The sequence below is a fragment of the Lepidochelys kempii genome, chromosome 3 (assembly GCF_965140265.1).
Source record: "Lepidochelys kempii isolate rLepKem1 chromosome 3, rLepKem1.hap2, whole genome shotgun sequence".
NCBI classification, from domain to species: Eukaryota; Metazoa; Chordata; order Testudines; family Cheloniidae; genus Lepidochelys; species Lepidochelys kempii.
The window spans coordinates 15,318,445-15,339,421 of NC_133258.1; the positions used below are offsets into that span (position 1 = coordinate 15,318,445).

General features: G+C 44.1%; 1 protein-coding gene across 3 annotated transcripts in view; it reads right to left on the reverse strand.

Annotated features, from left to right (window-relative positions):
* Positions 1–20,977, reverse strand: part of CYP39A1 (cytochrome P450 family 39 subfamily A member 1) — an 80,514-nt gene that overhangs the window by 13,137 nt on the left and 46,400 nt on the right. For all 3 annotated transcript variants that reach the window (XM_073335797.1, XM_073335796.1, XM_073335798.1), the window contains 8 exons: positions 19,274–19,409; positions 16,227–16,401; positions 12,651–12,800; positions 11,710–11,803; positions 11,024–11,122; positions 3,675–3,765; positions 1,422–1,555; positions 707–802 (listed from right to left, as the gene is read on the reverse strand). In XM_073335797.1, the coding sequence (XP_073191898.1) occupies positions 707–802; positions 1,422–1,555; positions 3,675–3,765; positions 11,024–11,122; positions 11,710–11,803; positions 12,651–12,800; positions 16,227–16,401; positions 19,274–19,409 (975 nt within the window). The remainder of the gene's footprint in view (positions 1–706; positions 803–1,421; positions 1,556–3,674; positions 3,766–11,023; positions 11,123–11,709; positions 11,804–12,650; positions 12,801–16,226; positions 16,402–19,273; positions 19,410–20,977) is intronic.

Genomic DNA, 20,977 nt, shown 5'->3' on the forward strand with positions numbered 1-20,977 from the left:
CTAACATGGCTACCCCTCTGATACTTTCATCCTGTCTTCTAAGTGTCATGAACCAGAGCTCTCTGTAAGTTCAAAAGCTTGTCTCTCTCACAAACAGAAGCTGGTCCAATGAAAGATGCTACCTCACCCACCTTGTCTCTCTCATATTGGTGATAGGCAGTGGTCACAGCACACCAGCAGCCTAATTGATGCAAGTTCTTTGTAGGTACCATGGCAAAGGAGAGTTTTGAGGAGGGACTTGAAGACAATGTAGATGGGTAAAATACACAGAGATGAGGTATAAAACAGATGTCCAGTGGAGGAATCACTGGGCTCCAGACCAGGCTCAGTGCAAGTCAATGGGAGTCTTTTAATTGACTGACTTCAATGGGCTTTGGATCAAGTCCTATATGTATTTGCAATTTACCAGCAAGATACAATTTGCTACTTCAGAGTGGCGGTGATTACACAAAAATATTTTAAACATAAATATGTTCTTGAACTGGAGGATCTTGCTCATTCCAGCAGGTCCCTCTTCTTTGTGCATGCTTTCTTCCCCTATAAATACTAAGGCATTAATCCATATAGTGAGTATTCTAGGGATAGGATTAATATCTTCCTGAAAGCAACCTTAAAGGAAGATGCACTCAACAATATGTTTTGGATCTAATTACATGCAAAAAGGAGAAGAGAGAGCAAAATAAATACATCAAAAGAGGCAACTTACAGGTTTGAATGTTTCAGGGTCTGGAAAGTATTTTGGATTCCTGTGCACCCAATATGGAGACAACATCAACATGTCACCTGTAGGGATGGTGAAAGTCTAAAAGCAAGAGAAACAATTCTGAAGTAAAGAAATAGATAATTGCAAGTTCAGTCTGCTCTCAAAACATATTATGAATGCTGCTGGTTCACCAAAAACAGAATGAAAGGCCTTGCTAGAGAGGAAGTGCAGCTGGTAAAGCACTATTGGGTGTATTAAGGATGTGATGCAAGGGGAAAATGGGTTTGCACCTTTTGTTGTTGTTGCTGCTTCTTTATTACATATAAGAAAGGCCTGGAGGGGTTTTTTAACATTAGATGTAACAGGAATGTTAAATCTGGTCTTCCCTGGTTCTTGCTGAAGGACTGTATTCAGAAGTGGATTGTAAACCTAGGTAGTCCTCTCATTAAGAGCTTGATCTGAAACCTAGTGAGATCCACAGAAACACTCCTGTTGAAGTCAAATGACCTTTGGATTATGTCCTGAATGGGTGGTAATGCCACTTCTTTACCCAAGATAGCTTTTCTCCCAAATGTTTGTTTAGGAGATTCCTGAGTATCCTGATTTAAATAAGGATTGGGGTTCCCTATGCCTAATTTATTATGTCCAGATACATTTGGGATGGTGACTTCTAGAAGGATTACAGTGTACTATGACAGCCTCATAAAAACAAACCTACCTGAATTTTTATTGGAGTCACTACTTTCTTAGTGATTGCACCTGGAGACCTTAGCCGTATGGCTTCCAAAGTGCACCATTTAATTAAGATAAGCTTCTTAAGGTCATCTTCAGATACTTCAATATTCTCTTTACCTGTTGCATTATAAGAAATAATAATGTATGAATAAGACAGTAAGAAGTACAAGATTTCACATGGGTTATGAGATTTCATCATGCACTGAAACATTTTGCTAGAGGACTTCTGGTAGAGTGCCTCTAGAATGTCTAGTTTCAGAGTAACAGCCGTGTTAGTCTGTATTTGCAAAAAGAAAAGGAGGACTTGTGGCACCTTAGAGACTAACCAATGTCTAGAATGTCTAGAATGCATTCCTCAAACAGTTTTATACACTGGCTGGCTAAGCCACTTTGGTATTGTTTTAGCATGTAAGGGTTTCAAATATATCTGGTCAACAAGTTTCAGACTTGTGATAGCTCAACAAAAACTTGACAAAATGTTGATGAAAAATGGTAATTTTTGAGGTGTATGTAAAATTTTGACCAGTTCTAGTTTTAAACCGTGTTAAACGACGTATGTAGATGGATACTGAGACCTAGTGAATGAAACACTGAACTGGGCTTCAGCAGACCTTGGTTCTATTCTTAGCTCTGCAATGGGCCTGCTGGGTGACATTCGGCAAGTCACTTCACCACTCCGTGCCTCAGTTTCCCTATCTGCAAAATAGGGAGAATGATACTGACCTCCTTTGTAAAGTGCTTTGAGATCTGCTGATAAAAAGTGTTACAGAAGGTATTATTGCTGTGCAGAATCTCACTGAACCCATTTAAATTCGCAGAACCTTAAATATGTTACATTCCTTACTGTCTAATCACATGACCCTGTTATCTGTGTGTTTCTGCTCCCCTACTCTTTCATTGTATCTGTGTTATGACCCTGACTTGCATTGTGTCACACTGAACTTAGATGGCATGCTCTTTGGGGCAGCAGCTTTGACTTGTTCTGTGGGGCATCCAAGCACAATTTTGGGCACTAAAAATAGTAATAATAATTAAGCACCTCAGTGCCCACCCTATTCTTTATTTTATTTCCTTAGGTTTGTTATATGTTCGTAGAGTCCATTGTAAGACAATAACTTGGGTAAGTTATTGGATCTTACTTTTACATACTGTGTTAGGCTCACTAACTCTCAAGACAGTTTTAAAAATGGAAGCAGTTTATAAGGTGCCTATTGAAGGCAATGAAGCACGCTGCAGGAATGACAACATGAGATAAAACATGGAAAAAGGAAAGGCAGCCAGACCAAATGCACAGCAAGGCAACATCACAGAAATACTCTGTGGCCCAATGGCACACAATAACCTTCAGGAAAACCAGCCATACACAAAGGTTCCCATTGGGCACACACACAAAATAGGAAGAGAGACTTTGGCAAATGCTAAATAAATCAAACATGATGGGGGCATAAATAGTTCACAGTAAACAGACCAAAACAAGTAGGACTTGCAGCATGCCCTGGTCACAGCCAACAATGAAGACAGGTAGACCTCCAATACAAGGGAGTTCCACAAGTAAATTTCCTTGACTAAGAAAATCCTGCTTTCCAGTTCTGAGTGAGTCAATGGAAGCAAGATCAGAGCAGTCTCAGCCCAAATACAACAGGGACACAAGGAATTTGCCTTCAGGAATGAGTACAGCCATTACAGGCAGATCTGTCCACCCTTCCATGGACTTGAGGAGAACGAGTGAGTAATGCTTCCTAAAAGACATGATTGTATATTAAACATGGGGCTTCGAGCCAGGATGTCCTGAATTCTCTCCGCTTCTCTGGCACTGGCCTTAGTAATGCTTCAAACATTATTTCCAGAAGTAACTCCACCGAAGTCAATGGAGTATAACCGTTTGAAACAGCTTTCAAGTCAGAATCAAGCCTTGTTCCTTTGACAAGAAAGCCCTTAGAAGATATGAGAGATTTCGCCCAAATGCTAGGGCTGAGCCTGAAGAGCCAAATCCTTAGATCCTTGCTGAGTTCTTACTCAATTTTTATTTATTTCTTGCATTGACATCAACAGGTAGGTTTGCTTGAGTAAGGATGAGCAAATCCTGAGTAAAGATCTCAGGGTTTGGCCAGTTATTATTTGTATTGCAGTTATGCCTAGTAACCCCAATGCCTGGCCCTGTACAAATTCAGAACAGATTGTTATTTTTTAAATGTATATTCTAGAATTCGACAGTCACTTATTTCTGGTTTATTACCTGCTTTGCCGAAAACAGAAACGAGGTCCTCCATGATGTTCTTGTAAATAGAAGGGTGGGATAGTATAAATGCCAGAGTCCAAAATGCCACCTAAAGAAAGAGACTGAAAGAAGTTACCTCAGAATTATAGAGCTGTATTGTAAAAGTGTCAGATCAGAAGCACAGGCTAGAGACACACCCGTCTGGGGTGATCTAGGTATACTTAGGGGGATGGGACTCAACCTCTCGAGGTCTCATCCAGCCCTACGCCTACGATTCTAAGTCACAAAGCTCAAGTCCAGATCCAAACCACCCTAAGTTTTAAGGGGTATTTGGAGTGGGCCCCTCCCTCACGGAAAGCAGATGAGGATGACACTGTAGAACAATGTGACTTCTATTGATTCACAATGGACATGGAAAGTATGTGAAGGAGTTTCGAAAACTGCTAAGTGGTCTGAGAGATTGCCAGAGGCCCTGGGATAATGAACCTGAGTCTCATCCCACTTACACCTTTGTCAGTCGGAAGTGGCTACTAAAGTCAGTGGAAAGCCAGTGCAAGAGAGTCAGGTGATTAGCGAGAATATAATGCTGAAATGCATTTGCAAACCAATGAACTGCAATTCAAGTTTTAAATGCAGGGAAGGGCAAAACACAGGCGCACGTGTCTCCTGTTGAAAAGCTTTACTTGTACAAAATGAATGTTTGTGCACAATTACCCAATTCCTTTTGTGGGTGTGTGATGACATGGGGTCACAGCGGTGTACCCCCTTTCAGTTAGGAGTGGCACCACACTTCCCTTCACCCAGCTTATAAACAAGCCCACACAAATCTTTTTATCAAAGAGCACACCCTTTTCAAGGGTCGTACTTATTATTAACAAGAGCCATCAGCCTACGTAGGCGCTCACTCAGGCTATGTCTGCACTACCACTGATGTTGGTATGACTTACGTCACTCAGGGGTGGGAATAAGCCACCCCTCTGAGTGATGTAAGTTACTCCGACCTAAGCGACAGTGTGGACAGCGCTATATCAGCAGGAGAGCTTCTCCTGCTGACGTAGCTATTGCCGCTCATTGGGGATGGATTAATTAAGCCAATGGGAGAGCTCTCTCCCAACAGCTTAACGCAGCTAGACTAGGGAGCTTAAAGAGGTGCAGCTGCATCGGTGTAGATGCTCCACTGTAAGCTCTCTAGTCTAGCCAGAGCCACAAATACACCTGGGGACAGTCATCATCGCAGGCCTAGTCCAACTAGTGATCTCTGTTTCCTTCCTTCATGAGAGACTTCTTTCCTGCATCTGTAGCCAGCCTGTTTGTGGAACCCTTCCCAGTTCCTTCTCTAGGGGTAAGTCTACACTACAAAATTAAGTCGACCTAAGTTATGTCAACGTACACCCACCGCAGTAATTAACCCTTTTGCATATCCACACTGTGCTATTTGGGTCAGTGGTGTGCATCCTCCCCACGAGCGATTGCACCGATTTAACTGTCAGTGTGGGGCATTGTGGGTTGGCTTCTGAAAGGCAGCAACAGTTGATGTAAGTGTCTACGCTGACACTGTGTTGACCTAGCTATACTGACCTACGCACTACGCCTCTCGAGGAGGTGGAGTTAAGTCGATATAGTGGGCGAGTTACATCGGTGGATGCTGCATTGTAGTGTAGATGCTTACAGAGTTAGGTCAACATTAAATGCTTTATGTCAATCTAACACTGTAGAGTAGACTAGGCCTAGATTATTCCTTTTCAGTCTTTCCCTAAGCTCTTCTCCTTGGAGTGTGGCTGCATTAATTTAGCCTCTCACTCTCTCCCCTTAAACGGCTCTCTTCTCTGGAGTTGGGTCATGTTAATCAAATTGTCTTGTACACAGCTCTCTTCCCTGCAGCTGAGTTGTGGGATAGTCTATTGTATTGTTAAAGAAGTATGGGCCGGACTCAGCTGCTCCCTTCTCCTTAATTAGCCTTCAGGGCACTCAGCTGGACAGTGTTTCTCTGCCGATATCCCTGGTGTTTGCCCTGGAGGGAATAGGCAGTATATATGCTAGTGCCCCTCTCCCAGCTCATTCCCCATTGATTGGATGAGAGAGGAATCTTGGCTCACCCTCTCTGCAAAACTCCTGGCCCAGGGTCCTTAAATGTACAGTGATAGAATTTGCTTCCAAGCACGAATCGTTCCTAGGAGCTGTTGTATTAATTTAGATAGAATATATTGGCCAAAGGTGTAAACATAACCCAGTCATTGTACAGCATTAAACAGTGCTAAATAAGGTCCGGGGTTTGGTATATAGAGACCTCAGCCTGCTTAACACCAGGACAAACATGCCATTAAAAAAATTAATGTTTTATTAGAGATACGGAGAAGAAGCAAAAACAGTTCAAGCACTTGAAATGTAAAATATACTGTAAGACTCATTTTAACAACATTTCTCATTCCCTTTAGCTGGAGAGAGTTTTAGGACGAAAAGCCCCCTTTTTGACAGTCTCTTAGATGGTAGGTTTCAGAATAGCAGCCGTGTTAGTCTGTATTCGCAAAAAGAAAAGGAGTACTTGTGGCACCTTAGACACTAACCAATTTATTTGAGCATAAGCTAATAATAATAATAAGGTAATAATTGTCCTTTTGGGTAAAAGCAAAGTAGTTAGTTGGGATGGGCTGGAGCTGCTGTTGAGTTTGATCCTGCTTCATCTCAGCTGGTGTTTAGGATTCAGGTGGAGCTGATAAGGCTGGCAATGTCATCTGGATCCCTCTCGCCGGCCTGGTCTGGTCAGGACACCTCTCAGGATCATGAAGGCCTGGGGTCCCAGGAAACAGTGGGGGTGGCAGCCATGATGGTGAAGCTCACTCCAACAGTCTGCATCTGTTCTTACATCTTCTTTCTCCCCCCAAAGCCTTTCTTTAAGGACCAAAAGGCAGCGATGGCTGAAATAGCCCATCCCCTCATTATTTTGTCCACCAGTTAGGCCCAATATCCAACACAGAAATTTTGGTTCATTAATTTCCAGTTCCACACCTTCTGTTTTCACCAAGGTGGACTTCAGCATAATCTTTGAATCATATCAGCGTGGCCTTTTTTCATCTGGACTAATTTAGTCTGGTTCTTTTGCACCTGCCTATAACATACATTATTGAAAGCAATTTGACCTACTTTCCACCAACATTTTTTTAGGTTATTGTAACAGCTTATGAACTTTCATACACATTTACAATTGAGCCTATACTTATGGTATAGCACTTAGAGGAGAGGAAAGTGATAAGGAACAGTCAGCAAGTCATGCCTGACTAATCTAATTGCCTTCTATGACGAGATAACTGGTTCTGTGGATGAAGGGAAAGCAGTGGACGTGTTGTTCCTTACCTTTAGCAAAGCTTTTGACACTGTCTCCCACAGTATTCTTGCCAGCAAGTTAAAGAAGTATGGGCCGGATGAATGGACTATAAGGTGGATAGAAAGCTGGCTAGATTGTCGGGCTCAACGGGTAGTGATCAATGGCTCCATGTCTAGTTGGCAGCCAGTATCAAGTGGAGTGCCCCAAGGGTTGGTCCTGGGGCCGGTTTTGTTCAATATCTTCATAAATTATCTGGAGGATGGTGTGGATTGCACCCTCAGCAAGCCTGCAGATGACACTAAACTGGGAGGAGAGGTAGATACCCTGGAGGGTAGGGATAGGATACAGAGGGACCTAGACAAATTGGAGGATTGGGCCAAAAGAAATCTGATGAGGTTCAACAAGGACAAGTGCAGAGTCCTGCACCTAGGAAGGAAGAATCCAATGCACTGCTACAGACTAGAGACCGAATGGCTCAGCAGCAGTTCTGCAGAAAAGGACCTAGGGATTACAGTGGACGAGAAGCTGGATGAGAGTCACAGTGTGCCCTTGTTGCCAAGAAGGCCAATGGCATTTTGGGATGTATAAGTAGGGGCATTGCCAGCAGATCGAGGGACGTGATCATTCCCCTGTATTCGACACTGGTGAGGCCTCATCTAGAGTACTGTGTCCAGTTTTGGGCCCCACACTACAAGAAGGCTGTGGAAAAATTGGAAAGTCCAGCGGAGGGCAACAAAAATGATTAGGGGACTGGAACACATGACTTATGAGGAGTGGCTGAGGGAACTGGGGATGTTTAGTCTACGGAAGAGAAGAATGAGGGGAGATTTGATAGCTGCTTTCAACTACCTGAAAGGGGGTTCCAAAGAGGATGGCTCTAGACTGTTCTCAGTGGTAGCAGATGACAGAACGAGGAGTAATGGTCTGAAGTTGCAGTGAGGGAGGTGTAGGTTGGATATTAGGAAAAACTTTTTCACTAGGAGGGTGGTGAAACACTGGAATGCGTTACTTAGGGAGGTGGTGGAATCTCCTTCTTTAGAAGTTTTTAAGGTCAGGCTTGACAAAGCCCTGGCTGGGATGATTTAATTGGGGATCGGTCCTGCTTTGAGCAGGGGGTTAGACTCGATGACCTCCTGAGGTCCCTTCCAACCCTGATATTCTATGATTCTATGGTAAATTTGTAGGTCCAATTATCACAACAGACTGCTTTCTCTCCATGTCCCCCTTAGGTCCATATTTTATATATATTAGTTGCAGCATTTCCAAGGAACTGCTTCAATACAGACTGGAGTGGAGGAGGATGCAAAGAGCCCACCCCATAGAGATGGGACCAAAGGTAGAAGAAGATAGAGAGGTAGACCCTTTCAAACCCTTAAAAGGCAATGCTACCTGTGCCTTTAAGTGGCAGACTACCCCATCACTGGGTGTAAATGCATTTTGTGGGAACAATGTTGTACCCAGCTGTGAAAATCTGCCCCGTATGTCTAATAAAAGGTCAGATAAGAAGCTGACAAAAGATTAAGGGCTGGATTGTGAACTCTTGTTGCCATTGTTGACGAGTTACTAACCTGAGTAATCCCAATGATTTCCATGGGTCTACTTGGTTGGGTGAGTAACCCTAACAGTGGGAGTAAGAGAGCTCACAGTCTGAGTAAAATTCAGTCTCCTCCTCTGCTGAATACTTGCACGTTCCTCTTAAATGAGCCTTTTCCTGTTTCTACTTTAAACTATAAAAAGGAGTGTGAAATATACAGTGCCTACATTCACTCTAATTTCAGATACCCAGGCATTAAAATGAATTAGTATGCCATTTGCTTTGCATGCAATTAGGTTTCAGCCACATAAATGGAAAAATGAGGTATCAAATTCCCACTAATGCTTATAAGATAGATAAGCCTAATAACTTAATAAGTAAGACCCCTGTATAGCACAAAAGCTTGTCTTTCTCACCAACAGAAGTTGCTCCCATAAAAGATACTACTTTACCCACCTTGTCTCTCTAATACAGGAGCAGGGCCGTGGCTCGTTGGGGGAGGGAGGAGATGGACACGGATGGGGTAAGGGGCCATAGCTGGGCGTGGGTCTGGGGCCGGGAACGGAGCCACAGTCAGCAGCCAAGGCTGGGGGCTGGTGCAGGGCTGGGAGTGGAGCTACACTGAGGCTGGGGCCGGGACCAGGTGCAGAGTTGGCAGCTGGGGACGCAACTGGGGCGGGACCAGAGCAGAGCTGGAGGCGGAGAGGAGCTAGGTGGCACTCCCTGCCCGTGCCCTGTGGGGACAGGCCTGGGCCCCATCGTGCCCCACTGGACATTCTTCCACGCCCCCCTGGGGGGAGCATCCCATACTTCGGGGACCTCTGCTCTAATATCCTAGGACTGACATCTCTAAAATAATACTGCATATAATAATCTGCAGAGCATTACTCTAGTAAGTCATATCAGTATGGCAGTGTCATCAAAGAAATGTTTTAATTACCTGCAAAACAAAGTGAATTTGTGGACATGAAGTTTTAACTGATTATGCATGAAGTAGTTTATACTTTATGAGAAGGTGAAAATTCCCTGAAGTAATATGAAATCAAAAGCAGAGCTACTTCAAAACTAGAAGTATCTCTTCCCTTGCTGATTAAGCAGAAAGTCTGGTCTATATACAGATTTTGTACAGGTATCTATCTCAGTTGGAGGTGAGATTTATTTACTGATATAGTTAAACCAGAATAGCCCTGAGGATGGAGGCAGTTATACTAGTAAAAAAAAGTGCCTTATAATAGTATGGCTTATTCCTCTTACAGGAAGAGGAATGTCCGTATAAAGCACTTTTATACAGATATAAGTGCATCTATGGCAGGGTGGAGTGTACCAGTATAACTATACCAGTCTAGTTAAAGTGGTACAACTCTAGTGTGGACAAGGCCTAAAAATCCCATCTGAAGAGCTTACTCACAATAAGGCAGTTTTTAATAAGTCTATAGGATGTTGGTCCCAGGATACTAGAGAGGCAAGGTGGGTGAGGTAATATTTTTTATTGGACCAACTTCTGTTGGTGGAAGATACAAACTTTCAAGCTACAAAGAGCTCTTCTTCAGGCATGGGGGAAGGAAATCACAGCATCTGAGCTAAATATAAGGTGGGACAGATTGTTAAGCATAAGGGGTAGTGCATGTTGGAGGTGGTCCCTTGAAATGAAGTGCGAAATTGAGGGCTAGATGTTATGCATAAGGGGTTTGAATTGGACAATTAAGGGTAGCGGGCGGTGTGGTGTGTTACAAAATTGTTTTAATGAGCCATAAAAGCAGCATCCCTGTTGAGTCCATAGTTTTTGGTGTCTTGCAGAGTTATGAATTTAAGTTCCTAGGCTCACCTTTTGAAGGTGTGTGGTGGGGTGTACAACCCCCACACTGGTGAGAAAATGGTTAAGGAGCAGCTCTGGGCCCAGAAAGCGTCACAATGAAGGCTGAGCTCAAAAGGGAGCAGCTTAGCTCAGTCAGGGTGGATGGAGCAGGGGAGCAGTTGTGTGTTTCAGGCTCCTACTGAGAACCCGCCAAGGCCCCATGCAGCGGGACCCAGGCCTCAACACCAGACCACCTGAGGCCTTTCAATTGGAGAGGTTGATGATGAAGAGATGCAATTGCAAGAGCAAGACCGATTGAACCACGGACAGAGAGGGCTCTAGGGAGGACTCAGCGGCTCCCAGTGATGCCAACAGAGAAACAGAAGCCAGGGTAGGAAGTGGCCCAAGGAGCACCCTAACCCCTAGGCCAAACATTTTGAATTATTGTTTCACTGGGCCCTGGATTGGAACCTGGTGGAGCAGGGGTGGCCTGGGTTCCCCTACCCCTGGCTATTGATGCTCGCCACTGGGCAGCATAACCCAGAGTACTGCCACCAGGCAGTGCTGCCAGGACTGATACTGAACTACCCCCTACCCCACAACAAGGTGTTGTGCAGGTTTCCTTTGAGGACAAGTATTGAAAAAAAAAATCAGATATGGAGTTATCTGGTCCAATCAAAGAGGAAAGAAAGTGTTCCTGCAGCCATCATACTTACAGGCATAGCATTTGCTTGCGAGGCCCAGAGCAATAAGAGAGCATAATTGGGAGCTAAATGTTTTCCATGCAAGTTATCCAGGAGATGCTGCAGCAGTGTCTGTTATAAGTAAAAGCATAAATATACACACACACATTAGTGTCTTAGGGTACGATTTTCTAAAAATTGGGTAGATGCTTCCACCTCTGCAGAGCCACACTTGGGCAGAAGGGGGCACTACAGGGCAGGTATTCTCTTTGCCATAAGGCCTAGAGTAAGGTTGCTAGATCCTCTGAAGCCTGGCTTCCCCACATGGATAATCCTACTTCCTAAAGTTTGAGATTTTTTTCAGGGCAATTCCTCTGTGTGTCCCCCAAACTGCTCTGAGGCCCACTTTTGCTTCATCCAAAGTGGATTCCCACACTCCTTTGTCTCAACCCCCTAGTAGTCAGGGCTCATCCCTCCATAACACAGTATCTTTAAGAGTCTGGGCTTTCCCCAGTTTCCAAGGGGTCCTGTGCAGTGTAGCAGACCTAACACTCATGACAAGCATGGAATAGTCATCTTATGTCGCCCTGTTTCCCACAATCCAGGCATACAGTTGGGCAGACTCCATACCACTTTCCCTTTCTGTCTCTGGGGTGGATGAAGGAAAAGCAAGGCTTCTGAGGTAGTAAGTTGTGGGGAAATGGAACACACAGATTTACCTTGGAATTGCTCTCTGACGGATTGGCTCTCTCAGCGTCTGCTACCACTTTTTCTAACACTTTTAGAAGCCATTTTTTGGATTTAGACCACTTTCTGTGAAGGAAAAAAAAATAGGAATGATTTGAAATGCATTTGGGGAAACAATTCAGGCAGCACAGCGCAACATCACTTTCACGGAAGAGGACTCCTCGCTTTCTCTCCAAGGCTTCTCCGAGCACCTCGGCACTCTTTCTTTGAGGGACAGATGTACCAAGCTGATTTTTCAGTACTGTTGAGTCAACATCAGCAGCGGCTGCTCAGCAACTCTGAAACCCACAATAGCTAAACACATGATCTGATGGCTAGAAGAGAGACCTGACACTCAGCACTTTTAGATTTTCCTGCCAGCTCTGCTACTGGTTTCCTGTGTGACCTTGGACAGGTTACTTAGGCCAAATTTTTCCAAAAGTAACCATTAACTTTGGGTGTCTCAGTCATTGGGTGTCCAATCTGAGAAAACAAGGTCTGATTTTCAGAGCTACTGAGCACTCACAGCTCTCATCTGAAGGCAATGAGGTCTGTGGGTGCTTACAACTAAAAATAAGGCCCAAGATGCCTCAGGTTGGGCACAAAATACTGAAGTGCTGGCCCAAGAGAATAAAATGACAGGATGGGACATCTTTTACAAAACCAGCACATAGGACCTGATTCTCCTCATGCAGTGGTGTAATTCCATTGACTTTAGTGGAGTTATCCAAGTTTTACACCAATATACGTTAGAGGAGAATCAGGAGCCTAATTTTTAATGGACAAAATTTAAAGCCCAACTAACACTGCATATGACCAAGATGGAGTCAAAGGCAGAACATTGGTTTCCGAGGAAATGCTGCTAGGGTTACCAGGATAAGATACTTCTAATAGGTTTGCAAGACTTGCCCCATTCCCCCACCCGCTCCGTTACCTCATAAAATACTCAGGCATCTGGGACCCATATTCAAAATCCTCATCATACTTCTGAAAATGCTCTTCAAACTCCTTGATGTCACTCTTGTTTGTTGGACAGACGTCTTTTCCAAATAAGATATTTACGGTTGCTGGATACATGACAGATCTGTAACAGAAGCACTGCAGCATTAGGCCAATGGGAAGCTGTTCTAGCATCTTGCCAGGCCTGTTTGATTACCAACAGAAAAATAACTCTTTGGGCCTAACAGTCGAACCTTAACTCATGCTGGGATGAAATTCTCCCCTGTGTAGAGGGGCCAGCAGGACTTAAGCCCTCAACACAGAGTTTAAGTGGGACCTATGTGATGAATAGCCCTTGCACAAGCCCTCAGCTTGTGGTCAAATTTTACCAGTTAGTGAGCACTTACTCTACCAAGTAGCTGCAGGATGGCCCTGTCCTTTGGAATACCCTCTCCCCACCCCCATTATCCATCAGTCTGATTCCAAATGAGCTTCCATGCTAGGACTTCCCCAGTCGGTGGCTGCACCAGAATCCCTTCTCCTGGGTGATACCCACAGCTAGGGCTTAGAAATGTAGCCCCATCCTGAGTCCTGCTGGGCTAGGGGACGCTTCCCTCCCCCTCTCTGCCTCCCTCCCAGCCTGCTCATTTGTCTCCTTCCCCCTGCACACATCCCCAGCAGATTTCACTGGGGGTCATTAGATCTATAAATTCCTAACATCTTCTCCTGAGCTCCAGCTACTGTTTAATGACTATTAGAGACAGGGATGGTTTCATTTAGTTTGCCTTTCTAAGTATCATAAGCTACATTTCTCCTGCTGTCTCTCTAGAGCCATCTGCTGGCTCAATGCATTTCAGCTCCAGGTCAGCTATATAAACATTTTTCAACCAGTGTGTATTTCAGTTTTTTCAGCCCCCATTTTATAACCAACCAATACCAAACAAAAGGCACATAATAAAAGTGTACAACACAAGATTTATTAGATTCCCCTTTCTGTAGTTGATTATCTTAGTTATGACGTGTCAAGGTTCCTTCCCCACTCTGAACTCTAAGGTACAGATGTGGGGACCTGCATGCAAGACCCCCCAAGCTTATTCTTACCAGCTTAGGTTAAAACTTTCCCAAGGTACAAACTTTGCCTTGTCCTTGAACTGTATGCTGCCACCACCAAGCGTTTTAAACAAAGAACAGGGAAAGAGCCCACTTGAAGACATCTTCCCCCAAAATATCCCCCCAAGCCCTACACCCCCTTTTCTGAGGAACGCTTGATAATAATCCTCATCAATTTGTACAGGTGAACCACAGACCCAAACCCTTGGATCTTAAGAACAATGAAAAATCAATCAGGTTCTTAAAAGAAGAATTTTAATTAAAGAAAAGGTAAAAGAATCACCTCTGTAAAATCAGGATGGTAAATACCTTACAGGGTAATCAGATTCAAAACATAGAGAATCCCTCTAGGCAAAACCTTAAGTTACAAAAGACACAAAAACAGGAATATACATTCCATCCAGCACAGCTTATTTTACCAGCCATTAAACAAAAGAAAATCTAATGCATTTTCTAGCTAGGTTTCAGAGTAGTAGCCGTGTTAGTCTGTATTCGCAAAAAGAAAAGGAGTACTTGTGGCACCTTAGAGACTAACAAATTTATTTGAGCATAAGCTTTCGTGAGCTACAGCTCCTCAAATAAATTTGTTAGTCTTTAAGGTGCCACAAATACTCCTTTTCTATTTTCTAGCTAGATTACTTATAGATTACTTACTAACTTAACAGGAGTTGTAAGGCTTCATTCCTGATCTGTTCCCAGCAAAAACATCACACAGATAGACCAAACCCTTTCTTCCCCACCCCCCCTCCAGATTTGAAAGAATCTTGTCCCCCCATTGGCCATTTTGGGTCAGGTGCCTGCAGGGTTACCTTAGCTTCTTAATCCTTTACAGGTGAAAGGGTTTTGCCTCTGGCCAGGAGGGATTTTATAGCACTGTATACAGAAAAGTGGTTACCCTTCCCTTTATATTTATGACATGACCTAATTGGCTTGTTAAGTTTTATGATAGGTCTGCACTGCACACCACTGGCAGGGGTGGGTATGTGTAGTTATAAGCCTGAGTGAAAAACAAGCCATTGCCACACTGCAGTGAGTAGCTACACACACCAGTGAAAGGCTCTGGAAGAGGGGAGGCAGTGGGGAAATGCCTTTCCACACAGCTTCCTCTCTGCCAGAGTCTTTCCCTGCTGGCAGAATCTTTCCCTGAAACGGGGAAAGGCCCTGGCAGCTGCCTGTGGTGGGGAAAAGGAGGCAATGGTGGGCAGATCCCAGAGCTTTCCCCCCACTGCCAGAGTCTTTCCCTGCTGCCTTCCCCATGCCAGAGCCTTTCCCCACTGCTGGAGCCTTTCCCTGGTGCTAAAAATAGGATACATAGCCACAGGGCTCAGGCATGTCTTTACTCATCTAAGCAGTGCTTCACCATCCATACAGCTATTTATACCCATGCTGGGGTGGAGGGAAGGAGAGCTGTACTCTACATGCCTCTCTAAGATTTGTGCAGAGCAGATGTACCTTGTGATAAATGGCATTGGATCTACAACAACTGAATGCCTCACCTTACAAATATGGTTCAGCTTCATTTCCACATAATCACAGGCCTACCAAAGTGTATATGAGCCGCACAACTGGGAAAAAGCGCTATGTTATCAACAGGTGAGAAGTGTACAGGTCTGCCCAGGCAAATATGGAATGAACTTCCCCAAGAATTGAGGTTCATCATAAACCTCATCACTTTCCACTCTGAGTGCAAGGTGCATTTCTTTTACCTTGCCTTCTCTAGTATAGCAACAGGTATATTTATATGAAAAAAAATAAAACCTCCCTCCCTACCAAAAAGACATTCCACTGCACACGCTTCTCCCTTGGGGAGAGGATGAGAGAACAAACACACATGACACATGTTAGTCATGTTGCTTAATGCACTATAAGAAGGTGCTTAGATACTGTGGTCATGAGTGCGGCATAAAAGTCTGTACAGAATATTAGATTGTCAGCCAGGTACTTCTTGCACACCTGGCATGAAATCCTGGCTCCACTGAAATCAATGGCAGAACTCTCATTGACCTCACTGGGGACAGGGTTTCACCCCGGATTTTTATGGGAATTGTTTAGTTCTGCCAAGGGGTGCATGAGCCAGTGCTTGCCAATATAACTTGAGAAACTTCCTAGACATGTGAATCCTTGACCTGGGGTCCCCTTGGCAAATACCTTGGTAAGTAGAGGAGGCTGTGCTTACCTTTTTTCAAAACTTGTAACAGACTTTTCTCCATGGCAGCCAGTCCCAGCCTCCACCCTCTCCAGACGCAAGGACTTTATGAGCTGCACCAGCCAGCTCTAAGTCACTGGGCACAGTGAGGCAATGAACGGCTTGCTCTGCATTCCTGGAGGAGTTTTTTTCTGGGATCCCACAGCCTGATCTCCACCTGCAGACTTTATAATACTGTCACTGCTGCAGCTACTATTTATTTAGCAAAAAACATGGACATCTGTTCAATAGAGCACGATTATAAAAGTCACATACCTTATTAGATCACTGAGATTCTCCGTTCCTGCTATGCCCAAGTAGTCCATGTGCTCATGTAATTCTTGACACAGAGTCCGAGCAAAAAGGTACAGGCGAGAGGTACCCATTTTTCCTTTCATCATGCTATAGAGTCTGCTATGGTTCAGATAAAAGATTTCTGCAGGAACTGAAGCTTTAAACACAAAAATGAGAGAAGGCGTAAATGTTTTGGAAACTAGCCAAGGTAAATTTTAAATGTAAAAAGTGTCTATTTTGTATATTACTTGTGACACTAGTTTCAGTTTACCGTAATCTTTCTCTCCATGAGTGAAATTCATACCCGTGAAGATTTTATTCCCACAGCCTGCATTTCTGACCTTGTAAAGGGATCAGCAGTGGTTAACACCCAGACCCCACTAAGTTTTGTTTTATTTTGCTCAGTAGGGAACTTCCTCCTTCTGCCCTATAAAGCTTCAGTCTCTTGGAAATAAATATGCCAAACACTTCCCCTGATTTATGTGCCGAGCAATTCCAAAGGCACGTTTTGGAGCTTCATGTTGAGAGCATACAGAATCCCTGCTCCATCACCTGCACTGAGCACCTGCTAGGCTTGCGGGGGAAGGGGGGCTGTGAGGGGGGAGTTCAAGGAGTTACTGTTAATCTATAAAGCTGGAAGTGGTCTGGGATCTAAGTGTTTATTGTTCAACTGTCCCCCTCACTCTCTCCTCCGCAGCAGGTGCCGCTGTGCACTCTGGGAAGCCATTCCCCTTGGTCTCAGCCCATGGGGACAGCAGCGCATTGAGATGAAGCCTGGTGGAGGTACAGGCGTGACACCACCATCACCGGGGCCCAGCTGAGAACAGGCCTGTAGGCATGAGCTCTAGCCAGCAGCCTCACTAAGGTGAGAGTAGTGGCTGAGTGCGGAGAACAGACTCCTGACTGGGTGTGGAGTGACAAGCGTCATTTCTTCATTTTGATAATCTGGTCACTTTATTCAAGCCTTGTATTAAATAGCAGGTGTCATCATAGCAGGTCCCAGGACCCTACATGGAGCACTGTTTCTGTGGTGTGTGTGTGTGAAGGGGGCAGGGGGTGTTAAGCAATGTACGTGCTTTTAAATACTGAGTGGCCCAAAAGGCAGCAAAAAACCCCCCAAACCCTGAAATGTATTATTTGGAAAAGAATCTCATGATTTTGAGGGGCCTGACTCATGATTTTGAAAGCTTGAGGTTGGGAATACTGGGATAGGTGATTAAACACCTGCGCAGGGAAAACTTTGGGAGGACTGTCACTTTGTTCAGTGGCACATTTTTGTTTTATGGCTAGCAAAGGCAGATTGCACAATAAGTATGTGGAGGTGGAAAATGCAGCCTGCAATAGACAGCTGCTGGCTGTACCATCTAAGCCTGGGGATTAGAGCTGCCCTATTTTGGTTCTCATCACTGCAAACATGCACAACATCTCACCTTCTACCAACTCATTTCTCTCTCAACAATGAGAGAACTTACTCCTGTAGTCCACTTTCCATTTACTTAAAGGATGTGTGAATGGGATTTAATGTTGGCATAGCACACCAGCAAAGTGTGTCCTGCATTCTTCTCCACTGTCTGTTCTTCTAAAGAAGAACAGCTTACTATAGCTACCAGCTAACAGTTTCTCCTTTTGCTCAATTGGTAGAAGTCTGTCCTGTGGCTCTGATGCTCTTACAAGCTCCTACCACAAAAAAGCCCTGATACCTGGTTGGGGCTGTTAAGTTTTACTGCCACACAAACAACAATATGGGTTGTAGGTTCAAAAAAAAATCTACTGATGACATGTTCTGGGATCATTATACATGTTCAGGGCCTTGGACAACAAATAGTTACATCTGTGTGTGACAGTTTGGGGAATATGTTGGTGTCAATTTATAAATTTCATTTAGTTTTGCGGGGACCATTTATGATTGTAACCTGCATTGTGGATTAGAATCCCCATTTTGTATATGACCCATTTTTGTGCCCTGGCATGGAGCATCATTTTGAACTGGCATATGTGTAGCTTGCTCCAGATGTATAACAAAGCCAGAGAGGATGGGGTTGGGTAGTGACAGGACGGGTAGTGACATTTCTCAACCTCGGGAGACCTAACACAAGAAGTGTCATCCAGCCAGCTCCAAAGGAATATGGACTTGTTAGTGACTCTTCTCTACTGTACACCCCTGTGAAAAAATGTGTTGTGAATGTGAATTCAGCATGACTGGGGTATGAGCTTTCACACTAGAGGCTCATGACCAAGGCTGATTGTAAGCAAGAAGGGTGCTGTGTGCATGGGGCTGGCCATGGCCAGCACCAAGAGGGAATGGCTGCCAGGGAGACAAGTGAGTCTCCACCTAGCCTGAACACAGATAGACCCTTGGACACCCCTCGGACATAAATGGAGGGGTGAGACCAGCCCAAGGGACAGTTATGTTCAGGTGTTTGTTATTTTGCCTAGATCTTTAACTCTTGTGGGCTGTCCATGAGACAGGTGTGTGTGTGTTGTGTTGTCCATGAGTCAGGTGCATGTGAGAATGAGAGAGAGTGAAAGAGAGATTCCTTGCTTTCATGGTTACATGATTCCTGAAGGGTGCAACTGGAGAAACCAGAACTCATCCAGCCTGGTGGACTCTGGAGGGAACAGATCAAAGCTGCTGGGGTGCTCAGGAGGAATGGGGCACAGGTTCCAGTGTCAAGGTGGTTGGAGTGCAGGGTCCCACTGCCATGAGGAATGTCAGACGTGGGGTCTACACCTCAGGAGTGCCTCTGAGTGTCCCAGAACCAGGAACAGTGATCTATCACTACCCAGATCCAGGAATTTAGTGGCCCATGCAGGTGGATCTCCTCATGATAGACTGGTGTCTATCCAGAGAGCAGGACTGGCCCAGGCTATGACATTGTGTATTGCATTTGCCCCTTAACTTTATGCTTTAATTGTGGATTAAGATATGCATTTGAGACCTGATCCAAAGACCCATGGGCTATGGATCACATCTTTAACCTTGATGGGTGGCTAGATTAGCTTTTCTTTGAAATTGAGATATCCCTTACTTGTGCGCTGGACCGTTTGCTGCACCGCCTGCTCAAAATCTATGTCCTTAGATGTCAAAAATGCTTCAATCCCCTCTTCCTCGGTCACAAAGGTGAATCGGTTTCCCAGGGCAAACACTGTGAATATTGGCCCATACTGCAAAAACAAGGAGGGAGTTAAAAAAATTAATGACTTTATTGCTAAGACATTTTATGGGAGACCATGGCTCTGATCCTGCAACAGGAATTGCACCAATACAACAGAAATGTTGAGAAGATAGGGGGGAAAGAAAATAAAACCAAAGCGGGGGGTAGAGGGATGCAGCTTCACTATCTAAAATCCTTGTTCAGGAGCAAACAGACATGTAAATAAATTAGACTTGAATTCATAGATTTTAAGGTGAGAAGGGACCCTTGTGATCATCTCCTCTGACCAGCGGCATGGCACAAGCCACAGAATTTCACACACTGATTCCTGAACAGACACAAGTGTGGTTCAGCTAGCATATAGCTTCTAGAAAGATACCCAGTCTTGATTTCAAGACTCCAAATGCCAGGAAAACGACGGCATCCTTTGGTAATCTGATCCAATAGTTACTACCCTCACTGGTAAAGAGTTCCATCTTATTTCCAATCTGAATTTTTATAACAAACTTCCAGACATTGGATCTTGTTACGCGTTTGTGCTAGATTAAAGAGCCGCCTAATATCAAATATGTTCTTCTTGTGTAGGTATTTAAAGACTACCTCTTATCAAAGACAAGGTTAAGTTAAATAGATTGAGGTCGTTAAGCCTTTCATTGTTAAGATGTGTTTTCCATCCCACAAATCATTGTTGTAGCTTTTCTCTGAAGTTAGCTTCTCTAACATCTCATATCTACTCAACTCAGAACTCACTACTGGAATCCAAACTCTCCCAACTGTTTGGAAGCTAGAGCATTATTTTTCACCAGTTTTTGGTCTTTGAACTTGATTTAGGCTGTAATTATTGTGTGGTCTGTTCTGCAGAGCGATCTTTGGGAGCATAAGTTTATGATAGGGAGACAGGTGAAATGTTTTAACCAACACACTGACTTCTAGAGAGAAAGGATTGCCCAGTGGTTAGGGCCCTAGTCTAGTACCTGGGAGGACAGAGTTCAATTCCTCATTGTGTCACAGATATCCTGTGTGACCCTGGACAAAACAGTCTCTGTGCCTCAGTTCCCCATCTGTAAAATGGGGATAATAGTTCTCCTCTGCTGGGATGTTGTGAGGATAAATACATTAAAGGATGTGTGGTGACCAGATTACTATGGTAATGGGGACTATAGAAGCACATAAAATAGATTTTGCAAGAGAGCAGTAGCCACATGAATTCAGTGCTTGTGAGATACCAGACAGAGATCAAAGAAGCCCTCACTGTCCATTGGAGTTGGTCATAACATTTTTTTTGACAAAGAGTGGGTGGAAAGTGTAGGGAAGAGACCTCAATATTGATGCAAAATGATATTAGTAAAATTATTATAACTTATTTTTATAATGTTAAGTCATTACAAACATGTCTGTGCCTTTACTGAGTCTTAGGAGATACATATCCTTACTTCATAGGGTGCTTGGAGAAAAGTACCTCACCTGCATATATTTTTGTTTGTTTAATTATATGAAACATCCAAGCTAAGGAAATTCTTAGGAATTTTGTTGTCTGTCAATTTGACAAACTCCACAAGAGTCAAGGAAGATAACACT